Below are 26,330 nucleotides of genomic sequence, written 5' to 3' on the forward strand. Positions count from 1 at the left end.
AACTGACAGTGTCCTGGGGTTGAGAGATTTGGATGAAGCAAAAGGACCCAAGGAAGGCAATGTGACTGACTGCTGCTCACTTTTTGCAGGAAAGCAAACAGGAAGAAAAATGTTGTAGGGCTACAGGAGCTACAAGCTTGGGTCTGCTGCTAACATCCAGCTTCATTTCTATATGGATAGGTTAATGCTGTGATAATGTTCTATGCCAACAACTATAAAACTCCCAGTAACCAGGTTGGCTGAGATTCAGATGATCCAGGCTCGCCTTCATTAGGCTCAGCTCCACGTTGAGAGAAGTACAAGTGTGCTGCACACATCTTTTTACCTCTGTTCACTGAGACCTACCTGCTGTGTATTCTTAGGAGGAAAATGTGGCATTCCAAGAAAAAGCCAGAGTAACTAAAATTACTTGAATCCTCTGTTCCAAGACAATCAAGAAGGACAAAGAAAGCCACATGATCCAGCCCAAGTGCTAGGAAGTTCTACCCATCTCAGAACCAGGACAAAGTCATGAATACATAGCCATGGGGGTGGGAGTTGAAGAAGCTAACAAGTGTACAGGTATTGTATCTCTTAGCTTAGTTAAAGTAGTAGGCATGCCTCAGTGGATCTCAAGTATCAGTGTCTAGTAGTGACTGAATTAGAATCTCCTGAGTTGAGTGGTGATCCTGTTACATTTCTGCTGCTATGACCAAACTTCCCTAACAAAAAGCAACTTGTGGGAAGAAGGGTGTTCTACCAGCTTATACTTCAAGATTAGAGTGAATCATTATGGGTAAGCCAAGGCAGGAACTTCAAACACCTACACATCATATTCATAGTCAGGAGAAAAAAGAGAATAATTCATGCATTCATGCTTGTTTGCTTGCTTGCTTCTTTCCTTCTTCCTTCCTTCCTTCCTTCCTTCCTCCCTCCCTTCCTTCCTTCCTTCCTCCCTCCCTTCCTTCCTTCCTTCCTTCCTCCCTTCCTTCCTTGCTTGCTTGCTTATACTCATCTCAACTCCAATACAATTCTGGATCGATCCCCAACTAGGGAGTGATGCCTATATTGGGCTGGGTTTGCCACACTGATTAACTTAATTAATTAAGACAACCCCCTCAAAGGCTAACACTCAACATATACAATCTCTCTTTGAGACTCTCTTTGCAGAGGAGGCTATGGTGTGTCAAATTAACAATTAAACCTAACCATCAATATTGGAGCCCTCTAACCTTCCTGCCCCACCAAGTGATTCCAAGGCACTGTTTTTGAACTAAATGTTTGTAAGCCTGCATTTCCGGTTTGCGAAGTTCGTGACCAGCTTATCCTACCATGCAGCTGAGCTGGAGCTGCAAAAGGGTATAACACTGAGAGTCTATATCTGTCTATCCACAGTATAAACAGAACCCAAATGTTAGGCACCTCATGTTTCCCACTGTTAAATATGAGTAACCGCTGTCCCTGTCCCATGAGTGTCCTTTCCAGTGGTTCAGTGACCTTGCTTGCATTCAGTGTCACAGCTAGACCACAATAGGCACTGAGTTATTCTGAAGTCACTTGCCTGTGAAGAAATTTGTCTATTAAGATAGGCAATGTTGAAATTCCCATTTTACAAAAATGTCCTTTTTTTTTTTTCAGTTACAAGGCAGGCTAAAGAGGAGGTGTACAAATTGAGATTTGAGGCAAATGAGAGCTTCTTTTCCTGGCTCTTAGGGGGAAAAAAAGATAAATATGGAAATGAATTTCTCATCTAATTATTCATTCCTGTTTATATATTCTTTAATGATATGTTCCCATGGTTACCAGCATTGTTAAATGCTGCCTATGTTTCATTTTGCTTTGATGCTATTTGAGGCGGTCTGCCAGTAGGAGAGGTTCACTTTTAACTGAAAGGTGTAATGAGGCATATGTTTGATCCAAGGTTGTGTGTTCCCATGAAGGAGACAGTGACCGTGACATTGTTTGCTGGTTGTGTGACTTTGTGTAGTTCTTCAGTGGTATTCTGTGTCCTAGGCTTTCAACAGAGAAGAAGAAAGGGGAAGGCATGGGCGGGGATGCGGGGGACAGAGTCTGAACCATACACATGTAAATTCACATCAATGTCACTAAGATGCTATGCATTTGATTTGCCCACACTGCCAAGTAAGTGGGGTTGCTTTGCCCTTACTTTTCTCCGAGCACACTACCCCACTTCAACCACACACTGCATGCTTGGTGCAGAAGCCCCTTCCCAACAGAGTGGAATAGTTACTTTACCTCAGTGTGGGATTCAGCCAAAGTGCCATCTCTACAGAAGCTACTTGTCCCTGGTGCCCTAAATCTCTACAGAATAAATGGCTCTTTTGTCAGCCACCAGATCACAGGAGAACTGGAGGCAGGAATCCCTGCTGGTGCCTCAGAATGTCTGCAGGGGGCAGCCTACTGACTGCCTCCCTGTGTTGGCAGAGATCTTCAGTTGCACATAGATCTCACAGATTCCTTAGAGAACAGGGGCAAGAAAATGACTCTTCAGCTCCTCCTGGGAAATGCTTACTCTGCCCTAGCCTACATGAGGCTGTTTCTGGCCCTGGTTTGGTTTTGCAGCCATATCTGTCAATGAGGCAGGAAGCTCATAGTCAAATTCTTTCTGTTTGTCTCTGTGGCTCTGTCTGTCTGTCTCTCTGTCTCTCTCTGTGTCTCTGTCTTTGTGTGTGTGTCTCTGTCTCCCTCTCTCTTTCCCCCTCCCTTCCTCCCTCCCTCCCTCCCTCCCTCCCTCCCTCCCTCCCTCTCTCTCTCTCTCTCTCTGTCTCTCTCTCTGTCTCTTCCTCTAAAAAAGGCTTTGGGGTGGTTTGGTTTTTAGAGGAAAAAACAGTTACCCCTAAATTTCTTTGAGTTTCCTATCATTGGAGAATGAAACCAATTATAATCTGAGGCTCCTTGTACTTAGACGGATTGAAGCCTAGCTGTTGGGTGCTCCAGGTCCTGCAGCCCTTCTCCCAGGGTACCAGGATGTTGTTTGCTTTCCAGCTGAAATCTGCAAAGGCCTCTTCCCTCATTTGTGGTTTGCATCTGAAAAAAAAAACCAAAAACTATTATGAGCAACACCAAATGCAGAGGTTTTACGGCTATCTTTTATATTTCCCATGGGTTTTATGGGTTATTGATTTACAAGCTTGCAGAGAAATTGAGGCCACTTTTTTTAGCAGTTGGAGATGTACAATTATATCCTATAAAATCATGGTATTTTTTAAGCTGTGCTCACCTAGGTGTAAGATAATCTGTAAAACTTGGAGCTTTTAATTTTTTAAGCCATCCTTTGGATGGTGCTGCACACAATTTAAAAGGGAAGTTCTCTTTTCTTCAATTCAGATGACTGTATTTTCTTCACTCACTTCTAAAGACATTCTGTTCTACCTGTATCTGGGTTGAATAATTTTCTTTTTCATAACAAGTTCCCTTCTCCTAAATAATGAGACCTTGACATTTCAAATGTCAACCTTTAGCATATGACATATTTGATTTTTCTCAGCATCATAAATTAACTATGAAGCTAACCTATTTCTTTTTTTGAAAAAAAAAAAAAAAAGTAAGTGTTCTTATATGTAGTACAGCCTAAGGTAGGAGTCAACAACCTGGGAGAAACAACCTCTGGAGAACCTCGGGCAGATTATTTCAAGCCAGCTTGAGAGAGATGAAAAGCATTAGTTAGTACACATGTCTTCATCCCATCCCTTCTTCCTTCCTCAGCCCTCAGAAGCCAACCTCAATGACTATAACAAGGCCATCAGAGCTCTTCTGTAGGACTATGAAGTCAATAGCACTCTTATTTATGAATATCACTTGACACTATAGTTTGCTCTTATAATACAGCACATGGAAATATACCCATATATAATATATATTGATTTATATTACACACACACACACACACATATACACACCAATTTTGGCAAAGACATTGAGTTTATAATAGACATAATCATCCCCCCTCTGAGAGAGCTTGATGTTAGGTGACATGATCAATAGTCATATGTAGGAAGCCAGCAGTCTCATAAAACCAGATTCCTGAAATCTGATGGCATACCTAGCAGATATCAGTTGCAGGCAAATAAGAAAAATGAGGAAAGACTGGAAATGTCCGATGGCCAGACAAGGTTGAAACTTGAGGGAGAAAAGAGATTAGAGGGAGGCAGCCACCAAAGACCTTGAGTGACATCTCATTTGATGGGTTTCAGCCGTCATCCTCCTTCCTTCGTGCACAGCAACTCTGCAGCTCTACAAGGGACCACTCACCTCAAAGACAAATTGTTCTCTGGGATGAAGACTTGAACTTTTGTCTTCTGCCTATAAACTCACTCTTGTCTTCCAGAGCACAGTCAAGAAATCTTCTCATATTTGGAAGTCTGTCTTAGCTGACTGGACCAGTCTGTAGACCCCGTTTATAAGTCTCCAGAGTCTAAAGGCTCTGATGGAGATGTAAGTAATTTTAGTCCAAGTATCTGTGTGACCCTCACACCAGGGGAGAGAATAACAGGTTGTAGGATTAAACTGTTTTTCTCATCTATAAAATGGGGACATGTCTAGTTTCTTATTCTTGTTCTTTTTTTTTTCCTTACTCTTATTTTAACAAAGAAGTAACCAAATGCACAGAGAGCACTCATCTAATTAGCAAATGGCATTGTGGGTATGTCCATGAGCTGATGGAAGCCCACATCATCACAGTCTGTTGCCCTTTGATGACAGGAAATAATATCTCAGCCTGTCTTGACCCTACCATGAAATGCATAGGCTATGATCTAGTTGTCCTCATAAAGTGATTGAGGATAATATAGCTGTTTCTTCTTTCAACACTTTCTAGTGATTCATTTTTTTTAGTCATGAAGAACAAAAGTGTTGCGGCATCCTAAGGAGTCTGGAGGCCGCTGAAACCCACACAGGGAAATCTTGAGTTTCTATCAGCTAGTGTTCCCCTAAGGCACAAGTGGGAAATTATTCAGTCTTTAGAACAAGAACATAATTTAAGTTCTATTTATAAATTATATGTACTTTGTCGTTGAATAAGCTAACCAATCTAAACACATTAATATGGAAGTTCCCCTACCGAGAAGCCTATTATTTCATTTTTATAAACCTTTCCTTTGAGATGAGCATGCTAGTTAGCAGTATATACTAATCTAATGAGGTGCCAATGGGACAAATAATCTTACTGTGACCAGTAGGTGTGAAGACTGTGTGTTAGGACCATTGTGCCAAGGGTTTGATGTGCTTATGCCTTGTTATAGCCACTTATTCTACTCCTAGTGTTGGAGCCTAATTCTAGTTTTCTTTACAGTGAGAATAGGATTTTCCTGAAGGAAAGGGGGGGGGGATTAATGCTTGATCTTCCAGGAATTTACAATCTAATTTAAAAGATGAAAAGCCTTCAGTATAGGAGAAAGCATTGGCTTAGGAGACTCAAGTCCTCATCCTGCTTCTACTTCTAATACTGTGACCTCAGATGAATCACCAGAAGTTCTATGCTTGTTTCTTAACTCTGTAAGTGGGCCTGGAATTGTACCACAGGTTTTTTTTTTTCTCTCTCCTCATTCCCATGTTGAAAGTACATGCAAATAAAATTTTACTACAAAGTACAAACGATTAAAAATTAACACAAGGAAGGTTTTTAGCTCTAAGGTGATGCAATTTATAGAAGCATCACGTACAGTCAAATCCCAAACAGAAGACAGGCATACTGTCTCAGCTTTATAAGCCCAGCACTTGGGAGCCTGGAGCAGGAGAATTATCAGAGCTTGAAGACAGCCTAAACTAACCAGTAAGACTAAATAGTGAAACCCACTGGGTAAGGTCACACATAATTTTAATCCCAGCTAAACTAATCTAATTGGGAGGCAAAGGGAGAAGGATGGTTGAGTTTGAGACCAGCCTGATCTACACATCAATTTCCAGTCCAGTCAAGGCTACATAGAGACCCTGTCTCAAAGCAACAAGAATAGCTGTTATCTAAAAAAAGAGAGAGAGAGAAGAGATAGGGAAAGAATGAATGTGTAACAAGATTACATTTTATCCACACCAAAAAAAAAAAAAAAAAAACACATATATGTGTGTGCTAAAAAGCCATACCATCTACATATACTGCAACACTATAGGAAAGGAACTCTTTTTAGAATATAAAATGTTATTTATTATGACTTTTTAAACGGCAAGAATTGCAAAGTAGAAAATTTAAGAAAGCTGTATCAAAATCTGTTTACCTAGTTACCAGTAACCTGATCATGTAATCATTAGTGGCTTACAAACAATGAAAATAAAATGCAAATACCTTATTTCTACCTCTTGATGAGATCACTAGCCTTCCCATCCTTCGGCTGACAGACATTCAGTGGTTGTTGCTTCATAAAAGAACTCCTATCCAACATGATAGAGCTTCTGCATTGAAGTATTGATTCCTGTGGCAAGAGAAAACAACCTACTATTGCATAGTCTTTTCTAATATTTTATTATATTAATTGCATAATCACAGAAATGTTGGCCCCAGTTTTTGCCTAAGCAACATAGTGAACAGATTACAGGACAGTCACAGGGAGAGACATTTAGGAAAATATGCCCTCTCTTCCAAGTCATTGAAACCTTCCAAATTAAAACAATATTTATTTACCGGGATTAATTTTTTTAAATGTCACTTATAGAGTTTTATTTTTCCATTTTCTGGTAAATGATACTATCATTCAAAATTATATTATTATTTATACAATAACATGGAGTTATGGTAGCCATTAAAGACTAGGTACCATCTTAACCATATAACTTCCAAGTATAGGAAATTTCCTTTGAACATAATAACAGTTGCTCAGAAAATAGAACTGCAGGACCATAATATTCAGTCCCTAATAATACCTACCTAGATGGAATCTATAAGCATTAATGAAAATAATATATACAAAAGCTTGTATTACAGTGCTAAGTGGAAAACTGTTACTTTATCTTTAAAATGCTGTTTTTCTTTACTTTTTATAACACCATAAGGCTTAATAGATAGGAATGGATTATGAGCCAGATTCAAGTTTTCATTCATTACTATTTCTGTGTTAGGATTAACTAATTACTATAGCAATTTTCAGAAATTACTATAAAATTAACAGTAAGACAATAAAATGTGATTTTGTGTTTACGTTATACCTCCATCTTTTTCCCTCTCTTCCTGGAATCAATCTCCTCTCTCTCTGTCTCTCTCACTCTCTCTCTTCTCTCTCTCTCTCTCTCTCTCTCTCTCTCTCTCTCTCTCTCTCTCTCTCTCTGTGTGTGTGTGTGTGTGTCTGTCTGTCTCTCTCTCCCTCCCTCCCTTCCCCTCCCTCCCTCTCCCTCTCTCCCTCCCTCCCCCCCCCCCACACACACAGAGGATTGAATCTTGAGCCTCTTGCATACCAGATAAACATGTTCTCACACTTACTGAGCAACATCCATACAACTATATAACTAGCCCTCTTCTATTTTGAGGCATCATCTCAATAAGTTGTCCAAGAAGACCAGAATGGCCTTGAACTTTCAGTTTACACTACCACTACCACCCAGTCTCTTGAGTGGCTAGGATACAGGACTTGGTCACTAGGCTTGACTGGGAATTGTCTTCAATCCCCAGTGGGAAAAAGCATAGGATGACCACACTAAAAAAAATACTCCTGAGTCAGACACAGCAAAAGTATTCCTGCCTCCCTTACATAATTACCTGTGAGAGTCTATGAAATTTCTGTCATGTCCCCAGTGGGTAAAACTTTAATTTTTCAAAAGGAAGTGATTTATATTATAAAAATCTAATTTTAAATTCTATAAAATGAAAAAAGCTGTTCATCCTTAGAAAACCCCTTAAAGCCTCCCCAAATCTCCACGAATTGGGTTGAGAAAGTCCTGAGGTGCCCTCAGATCTAATTTCCTCAGCAAATTAACTTACTGTGAGTGTGGTCAAGACTAATATTGGGAGCAATAAGGAAATAATTTGATGGCCTAAAATTATTTGATTGCATTTCCTAATTAGAAGTGACAGGATTCCCCCTACTCCATCACTCCCATCAGACACCTGTCAAGAAAAGGGGGAGGGGCTGTGCAAAATAATCTCACCTTCCTGAGATACTTTGAATTTTATACCTCCTGCCGGCTTAATTGGGATCCTTTAAGTACTGAAAAGTTCTTTTGGGGAGGACCCAACACTCTGGATGTGGGATGGGAAATGAACCCCTCCCTTTCTCTCCTCATCTGTTCACACTTACTTGTCTTTATCCTGATGGAGTCGACCTCCTCCCCTCTCTCCTGTAGCTTCTGCTGCACAATTACCCGGGGCAAGCTGACTTCCGGGGCACTCAGTGGTTCCTTTTACTTAGCTATAGTACTCAGAAAACTTATTATAACCCGGTGTTTGTAGAGGAAAAGAGCTGCCTGCATACATTCCTACCTTATCACATTGTATAATCTTCAAGACTTCCAAAAGCAAGAGAGACAGTAGGGAATTCACTGGAACCCATAGGGCCAGTTTCAAAGCTTCCATCTGAGGATAAGCAGGGAGAATATAATTAGCAACACTGTACATTCAACGACAGGACCTAGGGCCATTGGAGCACCGTTCTCTACACACAGGCAACATCTATCGGCATCAAAGGAACACATCTGGGAAGGATGGACAAAGTGAAAACATCATTAGAAATTGACTCCAATTTTCACACATTTACAAGCAGCTAGATATTCATCTGGTCTCTATTTTCAAAGTCGAGGAACACATTTGATCACGAACACCTGTATTTTAATCTCATGGTTATAACTAAATATTCCAATTTTAATATATTTTTATGTTTTTGAAATTTTTATTCATGCTTATTATGTAGTTTGATCATACCCATCCCTACACCCCACTTCTACCAGACATGCCCTCATCCTCCTTGCAGTTTCTTGGTACCTTATTTTTTAGAACTCCCTACATCCACATGGGGAAATGATCATGCATGGAATATGAGCAACCTATGAGAAACCATGCCTGAAGAAAATTGACCTCCCTTCTCTCCTTCCCTTTCTCCCTCCCTCCTTCCACGGTCATCAACTGCCAGTAGGCAGGACCTGTACTACTCTCTGGTTGGTGCTGGAATGTTGAATTGCTTGATCTCATGTAAGTCTGGCAGGCAACCACAGTGACTATGGACTGATGAGGACAATGACCCTGATATGTCCAGAAGATGCTGATTGGAATCATTCCTCTTCAAGACATCTCTAGGCCTTCTTACATAATATTCCCTGAGTCCTGTTGGGTAGGGATGCAACATGTGTCCCTTTTGGGACTCGGTACTCCATAACCCTTATTCTCTGCATTTTGAACAGTCTCTGCATTAACTACCACAAACAAAACGCTGCTGGTGAGGGCTGAGAGCTGTGCTAGTGGATAGAACTAAAGGTGAATATTTAAAATAGAGTTTGATGCTATGTTCATCTAGCAAAATAAGAGCAGTAGATTCTCGCCTTGGACCTCTACAGCCATGGCTGCTTAGCTAGGCTTGTAATACCAAGTGAGCTCCTACCTGTGGAGTGTGTCTTCTATCTAATCAAAAAGTGTTTGGTTAGCCCATCCCATAATAATCACATCACTATGGCACCAATGTGTATATTTTGCCCTGCTGCTGGACATTGTTGTAGCCCATGAGGTTCACAACTTGATAAGACTACTAGTGACTTTTCTCCCCCAGCAGCCTGCATAGTACCTTCCAGCACTATAAGGCTAGCCCGAGAGAGGAAGCTTCTAAGTCAGCACCTGCTTGATTTCTCCATGTCCCGTCACTAGGGCATGACACCTTCAGCAACAAGGTTTTACCATCAGATTTTTTTTTTTTTTTTTGAGTGACCAAAAGCAATGTTAATGGCCGGTGTTGCTTTGGAGTCTCTGGTACCTCCATGACCAATAACTTGAAAAGAAAAAATTTTACAATAGGCACAAGGATTTTTGTTTAATAACTTATGGCTTATAAGAGAAGTATATTATTCTTCCCCATACAGGTTAACTACAAAAGTGTGTGTGTGTGTGTGTGTGTGTGTGTGTGTATGTGTATACATGAGAAAGAGAAGAGATTATACTATAATTCCCATGTGGCTTTTTGGGTATTACCTATATCCCATCCTCTGCCAAACTTGCCCTACATTATTTTCAACCTCCCTCATAGTGTCAGTGTTCTACCATCTCCTCTTCTGTAAGATCTTCACACACACACGGACAGTAGCTTCTTTCCAGTTTCCTGGCTTCTCCTTCTCCTGACACTAATGAAAACCAGTGTGGAGAGTCCATGAAAAGTTAGACATCGAACTACCATATGGCCCAGCCATGCCATTTCAGGGCATTTACTCGAAGAATTCTGAACTGGAGGTTTAAGGGTTCTTTGGAGAGTCAGTTGTGTTGGATGGTGTTTTGCTGGGGTAAACATGTTGAAGAGTGTTTTTCTGAAGTGGACACAGGTGAAAGACTAAGGCAAACTCATGAAGGAACGTTTCACTGAAGCAGGCACAGGAGAGAGGAGGTTCTGATAAAGCAAGCATGTGAAAGGACACATAATGAAGGAATTTTTGCTAACAACATGCATCTTGTGGTCTACCCTACTTACATTGTGTAGTTGAGCTGCATCTGTCGGGACTCCACAGACTCTGGCTGAATGCATGCCCATGCTGAGGCAAGACACATGCTTAGGCAAGGCATGTGGAGGACACATGATGTTTGGAAGGTATAAACAGGACTCTGTGGAGTGACAGAGACTGAGCTTGGCTTGCTGGTACGGCTCGCTGTGAAACACTTGTAGGTCTCAAGTCTTCACTGATCTTTGCTCCTCTGAGAGAGGCACAGCTGAGAAAACCTCCTGATGTTCCTGTAGGTCCCTCCTGCTGACTCAAGCCAAGGCTGAGGACTGGCTGTCTCTGCTAAGATGGCATGTCATCACTGTTGCTAACCTGACTCTACTGAACTGGACTGCTGGTATACCCATAAATTATTTGCGAGTGGATCGAGATGCTACTGCCTGCTAACTAAATGGCCAGTTTCCAGATAACACGGATGGGAGTTGCTCCAACGAACCTTACTAAACAGGTCCACTTTTCCGCCTTACCCCCCACACACACACACATACCCACATCCTTTCTTTCCCACTACCTCTGGAAGGTGGTGGGCTACAAGGGAGGTAAAGCATTTAACAACCACAATAAAAATAAGATTTGAAAAAAATAAAGTTACAAGATTCTCTACCCACAGAAATACTTGTTTATCCGTGTTTGTTACAACTCTACTTACATTATCTAGAAAGTTGAATCATCTTGCACGTCCATCCGCTGATGAATGGAGACGGTTACTTCAGTCTATCCCCCCCCCCCCCCCATGGTACCAGAAAACATATATTTTTTGTTTTTAATGAAGTATATAGGCTGAAATTTTTCTAGATTCTTCCATCAACTGGCCACACAATAATGTAATTATACTGAGTAATGTATGAAATATTGCTGTATTCCTTTACCAAAGCAATATGAGACAGGCTCAAAGTCCAAACGATTGTTAGTTCTAGAAAAAAAGCATAGCGAAGATGTTTCAGGATCCAGCGCAAAAACAACCCATATTCTCATACCTACCTACTCTGATGAAAATCATTATTCCTTAAGGTTATAAAAATGGTCTCCAAATAAACATCCTTTTGGAAACTGTCCTTTCTTTCATGGCTTTGTTTTGCTGTGAGAAAAGATCCCTCTCATGTAGCCAAGGCCGTCTTTGAACTTCCGACCCTTCTGCCTCTACCTCCTAAGTGAAGGGAAAACAAGCACGTGCCACCATGCCCAGATGGAAAATTCACGTCTTATTCATAAGCTGTGTAGGCAGTCTGCTCACTCAGCCACTCCCTTTGGAATCTCCAGGACGGAGGGCAGGAGACAAAAGAATCACCTTTGTTGGTTCCCAGTGAAAAGAAAACAGTCTACTCTCCTACTCACCTTTGTCAGGAAGAGCCTTGGAAAGGCCTGATTTCAAGGCCTGACGCAGTAAGCCAAGGGCACAGATTTGCCAATGAGCAGATCAAGCTGCCACATGAAAACCACACTTCTGAAAAGCTAGTGCAAGTTCTTGGGCATTCGCCTTAAATTCCTGCTGCACAATGGCTTTGCCAAGCGGCCCTGCCAGCAGTCACCTACACCGACAGCAGCTGGAAAAGAAATGGGGTGGAGAGTGTTTTCTCCCATCCTGTCCTGACTGTGGGCTTGTTAATGTCTTTCTAGAAGCAAGCTGGGAGATTAAATACCTTCACTAATATTTTTAAGCCAGAGTTCAAGACAAAAGTCCACTTCCAAGAGATTCAGAAAGATTCAGCCTTTTAGCTGTTAGAAACAAATAGGCTGGCATTTGTGTTCCCATCAAACATATTCAAGTAAAGTGCTAATGCCCAGTGTCCTAGAATAAGTCTAATTTGGAGATAGACTTTTTGAAAGGAGGGCTGGGTTAAAATGAGTTCTCTGGTGGACCAATCCAATAAGAGTGTAGTCATAAAGGCATTAAGATGCATAAAATGTAGCTGGAAATGTAACAAATGGGTCAGGCACATGCCCCACATTGAGTAGGTGCTAGACTCAATCACCAATATCAGACAGACAGACAGACAGACAGACACGAAGAATAGAAGAAAGAAGACAGAAAGAAACCACCATCTCCAAGAGAAGAAGAGAAGCCTCAGAAGAAACTAATCTTGATGGCACTTCAGTCTTCAGCCTTTAGGCTCCAAAGCTGAACAAATATGGATTTCTGTTGTCCTGTGATCCTCTCTTGTGATAGCCCTTACTATCAGGAGCCAACAGATTGAGGAATGCAACAAGCAATGACCAAGTTCAACTAGACTGTTTAACTTAAAATCAACATAATAGAAACTCATGGGTTAGAAGAGTTAATACAGCAAAAATGGCTATTCTGACCAAGCCCATTCACATGTTCAATGGAATCTCCATAAAACCTCAATACCATTCACAGGAATAGAAACAAGTGATCTTAAACTCCACATGGAAGCACAAAAGATACTAAGTATCCAAATCAATCCTGACCAAAAGGAGAAGCACAATCTGACCTTAAGTTATACTACAGAACCACAGCTGTAAGAACAGTGTGGTAATGGTATCAGAACAGTTCATATAGGCCAGCATAGAGGACTCAGAAATTATGTTAGTAGCTATAGCTACCCAATTGTTCTATAAGGATGCCAAAACCATATAGTAACACACGGCAGCTTTTTTAGCAAAATGGTGCTGGAGAAAACTGGATATTCATGTGTAAAAAAAAAAATAAGCTAGCTCTGTCTCTCTAACCCTGTATCAAAAGCAATGCCAAATGGGCCAAAGACCTTACTGCAAGACTTCTGATACTGTTAGGAGGAAAATTAGAGAAAAGAGTTTAAGGTATTAACATGCACATGCACTTCTTGAATAGGACTCCAGTCACTCAGCAGTGCCAATGATTGACAATTGGACAAGTAAACGCTTCTCAGGACATTCTGAAGCAAGCAAGTAAAGAAACAAGACAGGCTACAGGATGGTAGAAAATTCTCACTCCCTATACAACTGTCAGGACTAATATTTAAAATATACAAAGAACTCAAGCTACCTAGCAAGAATTTAAACATCCCAACCAATAAACAGGCCTCCGAAATAAGCAGATAAGCCTCCAAAGATGAAATGCAGCCAACTAAACATGAACTCCTATTGAACGTTATTAGCCATAAGATAAAACTACATCTGAGATTTCGTCTCATTTCGGACAGAATGGTGGCCATCAAAAAAAGAAATAGCAAGGACATTTAGACAATGGGAAAGCCTTATGCACTGCTGGTGGAAATGTAGAATTGTCAAGAAACTATGGAAATCAGTATGGAGGTTACTTTTTTAAAAAAACTACCATATGACCAGCTATACCACTTCCCAGTACTTACCCAACAGCCTCCACATCAACTCATCGCAGAGACACTTACACATCAAATGTTTGCTCGTGCCAAGAACTGGACCAACAGGAGGAATGGAATTTTACTAAGTGCTGTATTTGCACAATAGATTCTTGCAGGAAAATAGACACGACTGGAGATAATCATATTGAGTTGAGTTGGCCTCAGAAAGACAATATCACATTCGCTCTTGTTTGTGGGTCCCAGATGCCAAGCTACATAAAATCATGTGAATTGTTAATGACCTGAAATAGAAGCAAACCCATCTAGAGAACCAGGGGATTCATGAGACAGGAGGAGTGCAAAGGTAGGGCCCCTGGGGGGGAATAGTCTCAGTGTAACACATACATGTATGAAAATGGCCTATGTGACACTGTAACATGGAAAAGTCAGCTTATTGCTCTTCCCCTTATTAATGCTTCCAAAATACCAAGTTAATAATGATACAATTTGTTCGTTGGGTTCTCCGTCTCTGTTACACAGTTCCAATCTGTTGGTTTTCTTATTGGTTGTAGATACGTCTTATTTGTCAGAGGAGTTTCTTATTCTTATGTAGTCTTATGTATGGACTTTTAATATAATGTGCTTTTGTGCTATTTTCAGAAAAATAGGGTAGCTACAGACATACTTTTCGTACAATCTTCAAGACTCCTTCAGAAGGAAACGTGGTAGAAAAAGAACAGACAGCCTTTAAAATTTGAAATGGCTCCTTTTTACAACCTTGTGCAGGTATAGTTGTGGCCTATTTAAAGCAGGAAGCTCAGAGGGAGGGCAAGGCCCTAGCAAGAACTGTGTGTGAGCAAATGTAATTTAAAGAAACATCCTGCACAGCTGAATATGCCTCATGTCACCCAGGATCCAGAGGTAAGAATGCCTCACTGAGAAAGGGTCTCACTGATAAAGGCTTCCCCAGGAGTGGGAGAAGAGGAACATATGTGTAGCTTGTTATGACTCTTAGAAGGATAATTCAGTCCAGGTGGTTTGCTGCATTTTAAAAATATTTTTGCATAAATTGATCGCCAATATCTGTTTTATCAGTAGACTGGTTACAATGTTGTACCTAAGAATTTGATTTAAAAACAGAATTTTTATTTTTATCTTAAGACAGGCTTGGGGTACAGGTGGCTATTTGCAAACTTTCTCCACTTAATTGGATTTCGCAACATGAAATAGTATTTTCAAAACTAATTAAATTGTGTTCTAATGAATATTTAAGACCAAAATATGTTATCTTTGCCATACAGTATATAGATTTTTTTAAATCATCCATAAAAGTAATTATATTTTTTTACATTCTCAAAAAGTATTATGCTATGACTTCTGCTAAGTGGGCCGTTTCCTTCCCCTCAGGCCATGATTGAAGAAGCTATCACCAGAGCCGAAGCGTTCTCAGTTATGTACACGCCTTTTGCAACGAAAATACGGGCTGACAAAATAGAAAAGGTGAAAGAGGTATTCATGAAAACTCACCCTGCCTATGTGGAGTGTATCTACACAGGTGAGTTTGTCCTCCCTCACCTCCCTCACCCGCAGGTGGCTGATGTTGTGGTGCCCATGGCAACCAACGCAGCATGCTTCATGTTTTGCTGGTTGTTTGTGTTAACAGGCATAAGCTTTCATCGAGAGAGTTCAAATGTGAACTTATTTTTAAGACTTTAAGTAGAGCTTCCTTTTGCTTCAACACAATATGCCTTATGTGCTCACAATTTTAGGCTTTTTAAGGAATAAATCTGGAAACTCTTAAGGTTTTAAGAGAAAAAAATAGTAAAAGTCTGTGATGAAAAGCTAAGCTAACTCCCCACCTCTGGTAGCCCTCTGGACTCCTAGAAGTTAGTATTTTCGTGAAGACAGACTCCGACCCCCATCTCCTACCCCAATACCTGCTGTTTGTATTCTTGTCCATCATCCCCTCACCCCCTCTGCCTCTTCCCTCTGCCTAGGTAACCAAAAGCACCTGCTTTAGTCACTTTTCTTAAGGGAGGAAGAGGTTTAGTGAGCATGAAAGGGAATAAGTGGTGGGAGGAACCTGAGCGGCAGCAGCGTATGGGCACTTGAGGAAGCCAGATGCTGCGGGGTGGGCTATAAACCTCCAGGCCTTCCTTTCCTCCCAGGTTCTCGCTTCTCCAGCTTAGACCCCACTTTCTAAAAGTTTCAAAGCCTTCACAAAACAACACCATCAGACAGAGGCCATGTGCTCAATGTCTCCCACCCCAACCACAGCAGGGCAAAGAACACGGCACTAGACATCATACCCTTCTCTCTTCTTCGTTGTAAAGGTCTCCTGTTTTTGTACACTCGTTCCAAACTATTTTCCCTATTCACTATGTACCAAGTGTTGTTTTGAGGTAAAAGGAGTTTTGCATGCACATGCTAGACAAAAAGTTGCTGACCAAGGACTCTGAGATGAGGCAAGATCTCCAAAGGCACGCATCTGCTGTCCCAGGCTCATTTCAAGCGTCTTTGTTCTTTCCTATCCCTGGGGCTGAGCCGTTGATTTATGAGATTAATAACAAGTCTATTATTGATCACTTTCCAAGAATCGGCACTCTACATTTGTTCCCTTGTTGTCCCCATAATTTATGAGGAAAGATGATCTACATTAGAAAACAAAACAGTAGCAAGAAAAGACAGCCTTCTGAGGGTGACTTGCCAGACTGCTGACTGGAGGCCTCTGATGTGAACCCAGACCTGACCCTTGAGCCGCATGCTTCTACAAATTCCTCATTTTCATCCAGAGCCCTCTGGTACTTCAGAGGAAAGATAATAACTCCAACTATTGGCAGCTGAATCATAAATCCCTAAAGACCGGGGGCCGTTTGAGAAGAAAAGAGAGCAACTGAATGCAGAATTCATGCTAAAATGAGGGTTGATCCTGGGTTAGTGAGTTTGAGCACTCTCTTAAGCATTGGACAAAAGGCCAGAGAAAATGACTCTGTAGGAAAAAGCATTCACCACAGGAGAAACCGTAGAAAAGCTGGACACACCCTGGTATGCATGCCCATGATGAGATGCAAACTTCCATCATCCTGGAAGCTGAGAACACCATCCAACAGGAGGGACTCTGCCTCAAACAAAGGTGGTACAATGTAAGACTGATCCCGTCATGTCCCTCGGGTATTCACACATGTGCTGTGACACGTGCGCCTCATACACAAGCATACACACACATACTCAAACCTTTAAAGAAAGAGTAAGACACAAAGGAAAAAGCATAATTTCCGGAGCAATTAGCATTTCTCAGAACTTAGACTGGGCTGCTTATTTTCATCATTTTTCATTATTTCATTACATTTCAAGGAATTTCTTTCTTTATGGGTGGAGTCAGTAACAGCACATAAAAGCCACGCCTACTTCTGACCATGGAAAACTGAGTCCACTTGGCTGCTTTCACTCTGTTATCTTGAAAACAGCAAGGGATGCAGTGGGATCGCCAACTTGCCAATTTCTCATCGGGTGGAATTAGTTTAGTTATATTTAACATACTTCCCGGAGAAGTCACCACGATTAATTAATACTTAGGAAGCATCATTGCCACCGAGGGTCTGAAAACAATAATAACATTAATGAGCCAGACGCACGTCTCCTGAAACTCCATCAAACCTGTTATCAGGATGAATTATCATCTGTCAGCAAGACAATTCATGCTAAAGGATCCTACACTTTCCAAGAGAAGATAATTACACACCCCTAATGATTGTTTCTCTTATTTCAGAACCACTAATTGCTAGCGTATGACAGTATGCTATGAGAACCTAGGCTGGGTAGATAAAGTATGTCGAGGGGCTGGGAGGTAGGGGTGGCAGTGTAGAATTTAAATTATTTGAATTTCTTTGGGGCTACTAAAGCTCCGTTGACTCTGTGGAGGCTGCACTCTGAGTAAATGAGATGGCTGTTTGGTCATTTGCTTCTGGGACAAAAAGAAAACAGGGATTTTTTTTTCCATTGGTTGTGATGAGGGTGAGATCATTATCAACAGCATAATACTAGGGGTGACTCAGCTGTGAGGTGGGGCTTCTTTGATCCAAAGGTGAGTGTGGGTACAGGGTGTGGAAGAGAAAGGGTCCTTCAACACTGGGACACCTCTCCCAGGAGATGCAGAAGAGTTGCTAGAATAAGCCTCAGGACCACATGTAGCCATCCAGGAAGTCCCTGTGTTTTCCTGGCATGCCCCACAAAGTAGCATTTGAGATAGGCTCTCACTGTCTATCCCTGACAGTCCTATAGCTGGCCTCACACTTACAGCAATCATCCCTCCCGCCTTTGTTTCCCAAGTGCTGCGGTGATGGGCATGCCACTAGAACCAGCCCTGGATAGAACAGAAGCCCTTACTGGACATTGGTTCGCTCAACAGACATTTGTGCAGCAGCTATTGTAAAATAATATGAATTATGTGTATCCCTGTCTAGCTTCAAATCAATCAGACTCAAATTGGGATTTATTTATTAGGCTCTGCTCAATTACTGGGGGATGACCCCTAATCTAATTCTCTAATGCTAGACTGGCTACTTTCCCAGCTGTGCCCCTGAAATACTTTTGGTTGAGTCTTCTGTGTCTGCTCCAGCAGTCTGGAGTCCTGGGGAGACATTGCGCTCAGCCATGTGCTGCTGGTTTGTCATGACTAATGGAGACCTCCAGTTCTCTCCATCTTCTGATCAATGCTCCTATCTATGTGTCTGTCTGTCTGTCTCTCTGTCTGTCTATCATCTATCTACCATCTATCTCCTTTCCCTCATGGTCCATACCTGTCACCCCCAGCCCAGTAACTCAAACACTGCTCCTTTTTCCTCCCCAGTAATTGGTTGTAGTCATTTTTGTTTAACCAGTGGATTTTAACTGGGGAGTAAGATTTGCCCAGCAAAGGCTGGTGTGCATGGGAATTCACTCATCAGGGGCAGCCAGATCTTGGGATAGAGAATTGAGAATATTAATACAAGTAGCATCGGACAAACCCCCAACAGGCTATGACTGCATAGTCACATGCAGATAAACGACAACAAATGCTAAATCCACGGGCTGGAGAGCTGTGCTTGAGTCCTCTCTCACCCAGTCCTGGTGTCTGAAAAACCTGCTTCCATGCACAGCCAACACTTTCTTGAGAAACATTCAACATGTTAATGTGTTCCTCTCTTCATTTACCACTATGTCCATGTGCATGTGTGTACAGTGTATGTATATGTGAAAGTATGTATATTTGAGTATTTGCCTGTATAGATATGTGTGCTAGTGTGTCACTTCCTCCCCAAATCTGGGATTACAATTGACTATTACTTGGCATGGCTTCTTACATGGGATGGAGCTAGGGTCCTCGTACATGCACAGCATGCACTTTGCCCATTACCTCCTTTTTAATATGGGTTTACTCGACACCAGGTGTTACCCAAGCTCTTTACTTTTGTACACATATTTCTCTTTACGTTCACCCTCCACAAACAGCTAAGAAACATATTTGCAACCACCCAGCCAAACAAAGTTTCAGAAGAGAGAGAGGGAGAGAGGTGGGGGAGAGAGGGGGATGGGGAGAGAGAGATGGGGGGAGAAATAGAGAGAGAGAGAGAGAGAGAGAGAGAGAGAGAGAGAGAGAGGAAGGAAGGTGGGGAGGGGGAGGAAGAAGAGTAGGGAGGAAGAGAGAGAGAGAGAGAGAGCGAGCGAGAGAGAGAGAGAGAGAGAGAGAGAGAGAGAGAGAGAGAGAGCGAGAGAGAGAAGAGAGAGAGAGAGAGAGAGAGAGAGAGAGAGAGAGAGAGAGAGAGAGAGAGAGAGAGAAACACAGAGAGAGAGGCAGAGAGAGAGAGAGTTGTCCCAGTTTCTCCCTTATAGGTATGAAGGTTTTACCACAGCAAGGGAAATGAAATGAAATGAAATCTGAAGGTTTTCTAAATTAGAGAAATGGTCTGAGGAAGCGGAATAGGTAAGGTCATATGGCAGGACCTTGAGACTCTCAGAAGAGGTGAGGATCCAGCAAAGCTCGGCTACAGAAGCAGTTGTTACCATCAAAACTTGGAGACTAGCACACTGCCCATGGAGGCTGGCAGACAGACCTCCACCTCAGAAACTCTGCCCAGCTCTGGGTCACCTTCATGGATCCTATCTGGGACAGAGTGCCTCCCTCCCTGGTCACAGCAGAGCAGCAAGCCCAGCTGCAGTTGGCACAGGTAACCATGAGCAGGAAGGTCCCCAACCACCAGCATGTTTTCCCCAACCAGTCTTCTTCATGAAATATTTCTAGGTTAAAAATAGAGGCACAGGAGGAAGGTACTTTTGTAATTCAACCGGGAATAACTTTAAATTTTAGTTTGGGTTTTAATATTTCCTAAACGAACCAGTTAAGTTCATGAGAGAAATCACTCACCTTTTGTGGAAGGTGATACTATTTCTCTGGTCGTTTCTTTTGTTATTGTTGTTGTTTGGAGGGGTGTTTGTTTTTGTTTTGTTTTGTTTTCAAGATAAGGTTTTTCTGTGTAACAGCCCTGGGTGGACTAGAACTCACTTTGTAGGCCAGGTTGGCCTTGAACTCATAGAGATTGACTGCCTTGACCTCCTGGGTGCTAGAATTAAAGGTGTGGGCCACCCCACCCTGCTTCCTCTGATCATTTCTCTCAAACTGATGAGGAGAATGTTAACTGTGCAGGATGTCTGGACTCCGGTGTGTGTCAGACTTCAGAGTACAGCTTTTTCTTACTTTGGACCCACCAAACTCTTCAAGCCATATTATCATAGAGCCCCATTGCACTGTGGTTCATGGAGAAAAATTACTGATTTTTTTATAGCATAGCTATCCATTTTTCTTATTTAAAGAAACATCCAGTTTGATTCATGCGATGTAGTCCGGGTATATAAAACAAATAATAATTCACCAGCCCTGGAATTATTATGCTTTCATTTATAAAGATTTTGCTTGTGATTCTTATTCATATATTCCAATAAAATAATACAATTCCATGCAGTTCTTATTCTTGCATGGCTGTATTTTAATAATAATAAAGTAATACAATAAGCATACCCTGTCTCCTTTTGATGAAAATATCAAGATTTATTTGCTAAATAAATAAATATTCAGTAATGGATCTGTGCTTAGCCATGTTTAATAGAAAAGTTCTCTGGATCAGATATCAATTACTTTAACATTTAAGTAGATAGAGTCATATTTTGTCTTTCTTGTGCTCTGTAATTCCCAGGAGTAAATATGTATGTTCAGGAGAATAATATATTGTTTTTTAATAGGCCTTTAAAAATTGCTCCTCACTGGAATTTATAAGTTTTCTTCTGCATAGCCATCGTTTACTGGGAAGGATAATATATTCCTATTTTCTCTGAAACATCAAGTCAAAATTCCTCATTTTTTTAATTCCTTTCTTAAATCATATAATTTTATCATGATCAAGAGTTTTCCAGATCAGAATGTCTTCCTCTTTGTAACCATCTCTTAGAAATGGAAAAAAGATATAAAATTAAAGAAAAAGCCCCACAGACCCAACAGTGTTAGAAAAGTGTTACAGGCAAGTTTGTGGCAAGTTTGTTATCATGAGGATAAATCAACCGGCATTTATCCCTATAGAGTTCTCCACAGACTTACTTTACCCAAAGTAAAGACACGCCTCATAAATGGGCAGGAAGTCTGTACTGTTGGCACAGAGCGCTGCTCTTTCTGGTGTGACGTCATGTTCAGGCATCGTTTTAAGGGAAGTGCTTCCCAACCATAGTTCATATGTCCCCTGTAGCAGCAGCATCCCAGCTTTGTGGGTTTTTATGTCTCTCTTGTACCTTACCCAAGCCTTACCTAGACCCGCTGCTTACCTAATACATCTCATGATCTCTGAGCAAAGGTTGAATTGTCAGCCAATGGTCCCAAACAAAGTCAAAGTAATAGAAGCATTTGCAGCAGTCTCTCAAGAACACCGGGTGGGGTGGGACAGGGTGGCCCAGTGGAGTAAGCTGTGTACAGATGTCTCCATCTGTAAGCAGATGTGGAAAGTAGGTGCCCATTGAACTCAGTGGCACTATGTAAAAAGCAAACATCACCATCAAAGACTGCTCCTCACCCTAAGATCTCTAGACACACCCTTCAAATATTCAGATAAGTCAGTTCCTTGGCAGTGTCAGACCTGGTGCTGCATCTGCTTCTCAGGTACCAGACCACCACAGTCTGCACAGCAGAGCCCAGTGACCATTTCTTGACATGTAAAGCCCATCTTAGCTGACATGGAAGTCATGTGGTAAACACATGTACCTGTTTCTTTTCACTAACCCAGCCACTCTGTGTCTGATCCATTGTCTGACACTGTCTCTAAGGAGGCAAGCATGGTTATCTAGTCATCATATACGGAACTGATAACAGACCAAAGTAAGAATACTACCAACTCCCAACTTGGTGAACTGATGAGTTTTATTTGAGTTACTTCCATAGATATAGGAAGGAGCTACTTAAAGGAACAAAAAATAAAATAAACTAAGACAGCTTTATCACCAAAGCCCAGTCCAGAATGGGTAACATCTCATGAAAGCTGGAAACCTAGGGAGCGCTGCACTGCCATGCAGCTCAACAGGTGGTTGGAGAATCCTTTGCATGTGCCTTGTTTGTTCTGAGGTTTCTTTCAGGCAATTCTGCTGGTCTTTGATTCTTTGAGGCATTTTAACTTGTCTGAGAGGGACTCTCAACAGTCCTTACAGTTTATATACAGTTCGGAAGACAGGGACCTAGTGAGTCTGTTCAGTTTCAGGAACTTCCTGAAGCCATTTAAAGTTATCTCTGCTGAGTGTTGTAACTCACAAACTGAAATTCCCGTACCTTTAGCCCTTGTACCACATAGTGAGTTGCTGGCCAACATGGGCTACAATCAAAAAGCAAAGGAAGAAATGATTGTTTTTAAGAATGTGTGTTTTCAAAAAAAGAAGTGTAGTAGCTTGAGTATTATGAAAAGAGATGGGGGCTGAAGAGATGGCTCAGTAGTAAAGAGCACTCACTGCTCTTCCAGAGATCCTGAGTTCAATTTCCAGAAACCACATGGTGGCTCACAACCATCTGATTCCCTCTTCAAGTGTGTCTGAAGACAGCTACAGTGTAGTGTACATATACATAAAGTAAATAAATCTTTCAAAAACAGAAGAAAAAGAGAGAAAAGAGATGGAGCCACAGATTCCAGGATGAAGAATGGCCTGTTTGTAAGTGGCGCCAACATCTGGGGCTATAGTGAGGTCCCAGCCCGAGCTGCACAGTGTCGGGGTTAGTGTCAATGTCTCAGGCTCCTATTTCCACTTGAGAACATGGAGACATTCTGGTCAAGGCAACTGCTGGAAATCATGTGGATGTCCAGGGGCTGTAGAGAATGGGTCCTGCTCCTCACTGACTGGGGAACTTTGGAGAGCTAACCCCATCTCTCACCAGCTACAGCACTCAGTAGAGTGGGGTCCTGTGCCTTGCCCAGGCAGTACAGTGGAGCTGACCCTGGTGGTACGGGTGTGGGAGAGCTCTACACTTCACCTGGGCAACACAGTGGAGATCCTGCCTCCTACCAATGGCAGCACAAGTTGGCCTAGCCCACCTCAAAAATCTACATCATCTGTGAATAGTTGGGATTCGTGAAGGGGCCAGTTCTGCGGATCCAAAGCTATGGGATTTCCGTCTGACACAGGGAAACAACAGGATGACCAAGAGGAGTTCCAGTGAGGATCCAATACTGATGGTGTCACAGAAGCCAGAGACCTCAAACCAGACCAGTGACTCATTGCAATTGAAGACATGAACAGAGGAATATACTGTGGGATACACTGTGATGCACTAGAGCTTACAAAACAAGAAGTTTTTCTATGCTGAGTGTGTGTGTGTGTGTGTGTGTGTGTGTGTGTGTGTACATGTGGGTGTGCTTTGCACGTGTGTTTTATTTTGAGTGGAAGGTGGCAAGAGCGAAGAGCAGATATGAGGGAACAGGCAGATGAGCAGAACCGGGGCGTATTATGTGAAACTCAGAAAGAATAAATAAAGTGTTTGTGAAAATGAAAAAGGTGTATGTGGAGGCGCACAGCTTTAATCCCTTCACTGGAGACAGGCAGATCTCTAGTTTTGAGACCAGCCTGGTCCACATAGTGAAAGCTAGACATAGAGAGACCATCTCAGAAAGACAGACCAGCAAACACCACCACCAACAACCACAAAACCTACTAGTTATTATGAAGTAAACATCAAGTCAAGAAACAAAATATTTCCAACCCCACAGACCATCCCCCTCCTCTGTTGTGCCTTTGCCAGTTCCAAACCACATCCCTCCTGCCAATGACCAAGATAATTACTACCTTAACCTTTAGAATCCTTTCTTCCTGCTTTGGTTTAAGTGTGATCTGTACCCCTAAATACATGTGCTAGAAGTATGGTCCCCAATGTGGGACTGGAAAGTGGTGGGACATTTGAGAAGTGAGGTTTGAAAGAACATGCTTAAGTCATGAGGCACCATTATATTAGACTCATGTCTCGAGTGTGAAGGACCCACAGGACACCAGAAACCAGGTTGCTGAGGCCAAGTCCAGCATTTCCCCGAACCTCAAGCCACACAGCATTCTCCTTGCTCCCATACACTACCAGTTAAGATCCCACACACGATTCGTGGCACTTGTTTTCTCATAAAGTCTCAGCTTCAGGTGTTGTGCTATAACAACACAAAAATGGACTTAAATACTCCCTTATTTCCCTATACAGTGTCATAACATAAATGCTGACTATTTTTTCAATTTCATTGGATATTTTCTGTATTTACATTTCAAATGCTATACCATTCCCCCCACTTCCTTCCCTCCTCCCCCTCAACTTGCTTCCATTAGGTGCTCCCTCCCAATCACCCTCTCCACCTCAGTGCTTGGCTGATGATGATGTTGTTCCTCCCATGAGGTTGCAAACCTTTCAGCTATTTCAGTCCTTTCTCCATCTCCTTCATTGGGGTCCCTGTGTTCAGTCTGATGTTTAGCTGCCAGCATCCTCATCTGTATCTATATGACTCTGGCATAGCCTCTGAGGAGACATCCATATCTGGTTCCTGCCAGTAAACACTTCTTGGCATCAGCAATAGTGCTTGGATTTGGTGGCTGCATGTGGGGTGGTTCTCCAGGTGAGGCAGTCTCTGTAGATCTTTTCTTCAATCCCTGCTTCTCTATTTGACCTTGTGTTTCCTCCCCTGTTTTGTTCTCCCTTCTAATAAGGACTGAGGCATATACATTCTGGTCTTCCTTCTTTTCATAAGTTCTGTGGATGGTTTCTTGGGTATTCCAAGCTTTTTGGGCTAGTATCCACTTATAAGTCAGTACATACTATGAGTGTTCTTTTGTGACTGGAAACCCTGGCTTTTAATTTGCCACTGTGGAACATTATACATCTGAAGTCACATAAGGAATACTCTGTCTGGCTTCCTTTATGCAACAACATTTCATGAAATCACATCAAAGGCCCTGATTGGCTGGTTATCACCAATCTCCAGCTTTTCCACATGAAAAGCTCAGGAATTAAACACGTCTTCTACAAGCGATAGATGTAAGTGACCTGCAGCTCCTGGATGCTACCATTTACACTCTTGTAACTCCAATGATCCTGCTGGTCCAGGGCACTGTGCCTGAGAGCCAGATGGCAGGGGAGATAGACATCATACTGATTTTCAAAGAGAAATACCAATGAAAGTTGTCCCAGTCAGGCGTTAATATTCTTATTTTCATACATCTCACAGTGACACATTAGTCTAACTTTAATTTTAGGGCTTGCTTGCATTGCACATATCATGTGGTTGATGTTCTTTTCCTGGACATTTAGTCTGTCTGGACATGTAGTCTGCCTAGGTCTCCTGCCGTGTATTCTAAAAATGGCAGCACTTTCTCTATCAGGTTGTCACCCTTCTTCTATTTGCCAACCCCGCCATAGGAAAGTGGAGATGATGGGGAGGAGGTCGGAGTCCATAACCTTTGGTACATCTTGTTTTTCTTCTCATATGCCCGTTACAAAGGCCAAACTGCCTTAATTGCTGCAAGTTTCTGTGATGCCTCGACACCCCAACACTGCTCTTCTTCTTTGCTTTCCTCTCTAAAGCTGTCAGATTATCATCCTTGGCCCCTCATATTTATTTCCAAATGAAATACAAACCATAACCTCTTCTGATTGCTGTTTTTAAAACTATCAGGGGCTGAAAAGATGGCGGCGCAGTTCAGAGCACGGGCCATTTCAGCAGAGTCCTCTTTGGTTCCCAGCACCAAACACAGCTCCAAACATGGCGGTCATGCTTGTCTGCAACTCTAATTCTGGAGGATCCAGGCAGGTACACACAATACACATAAAATGAAGTAGATTCACATTTCCAGTAAAACCTGCTGGAAACCTATCTCAACTTAGGAAAACTGGTATCTTTATAATTTCTAATCTTGCAATTCATGAAC

The 26,330-nt window shown here is 41.9% G+C and overlaps 1 protein-coding gene across 1 annotated transcript in view; it reads left to right on the top strand.

Moving 5' to 3' along the window:
• SPATA16 (spermatogenesis associated 16) overlaps positions 1-26,330 on the top strand; it is a gene marked incomplete at both ends in the record, with an annotated part of 281,161 nt that overhangs the window by 183,997 nt on the left and 70,834 nt on the right. Inside the window, one exon of the mRNA XM_080929533.1 lies at positions 15,282-15,429. Coding sequence (XP_080785659.1) covers positions 15,282-15,429 — 148 coding nt within the window. The remainder of the gene's footprint in view (positions 1-15,281; positions 15,430-26,330) is intronic.

The sequence above is a fragment of the Micromys minutus genome, assembly GCF_963924665.1.
Source record: "Micromys minutus genome assembly, chromosome: 15".
Taxonomy (NCBI): domain Eukaryota; kingdom Metazoa; phylum Chordata; class Mammalia; order Rodentia; family Muridae; genus Micromys; species Micromys minutus.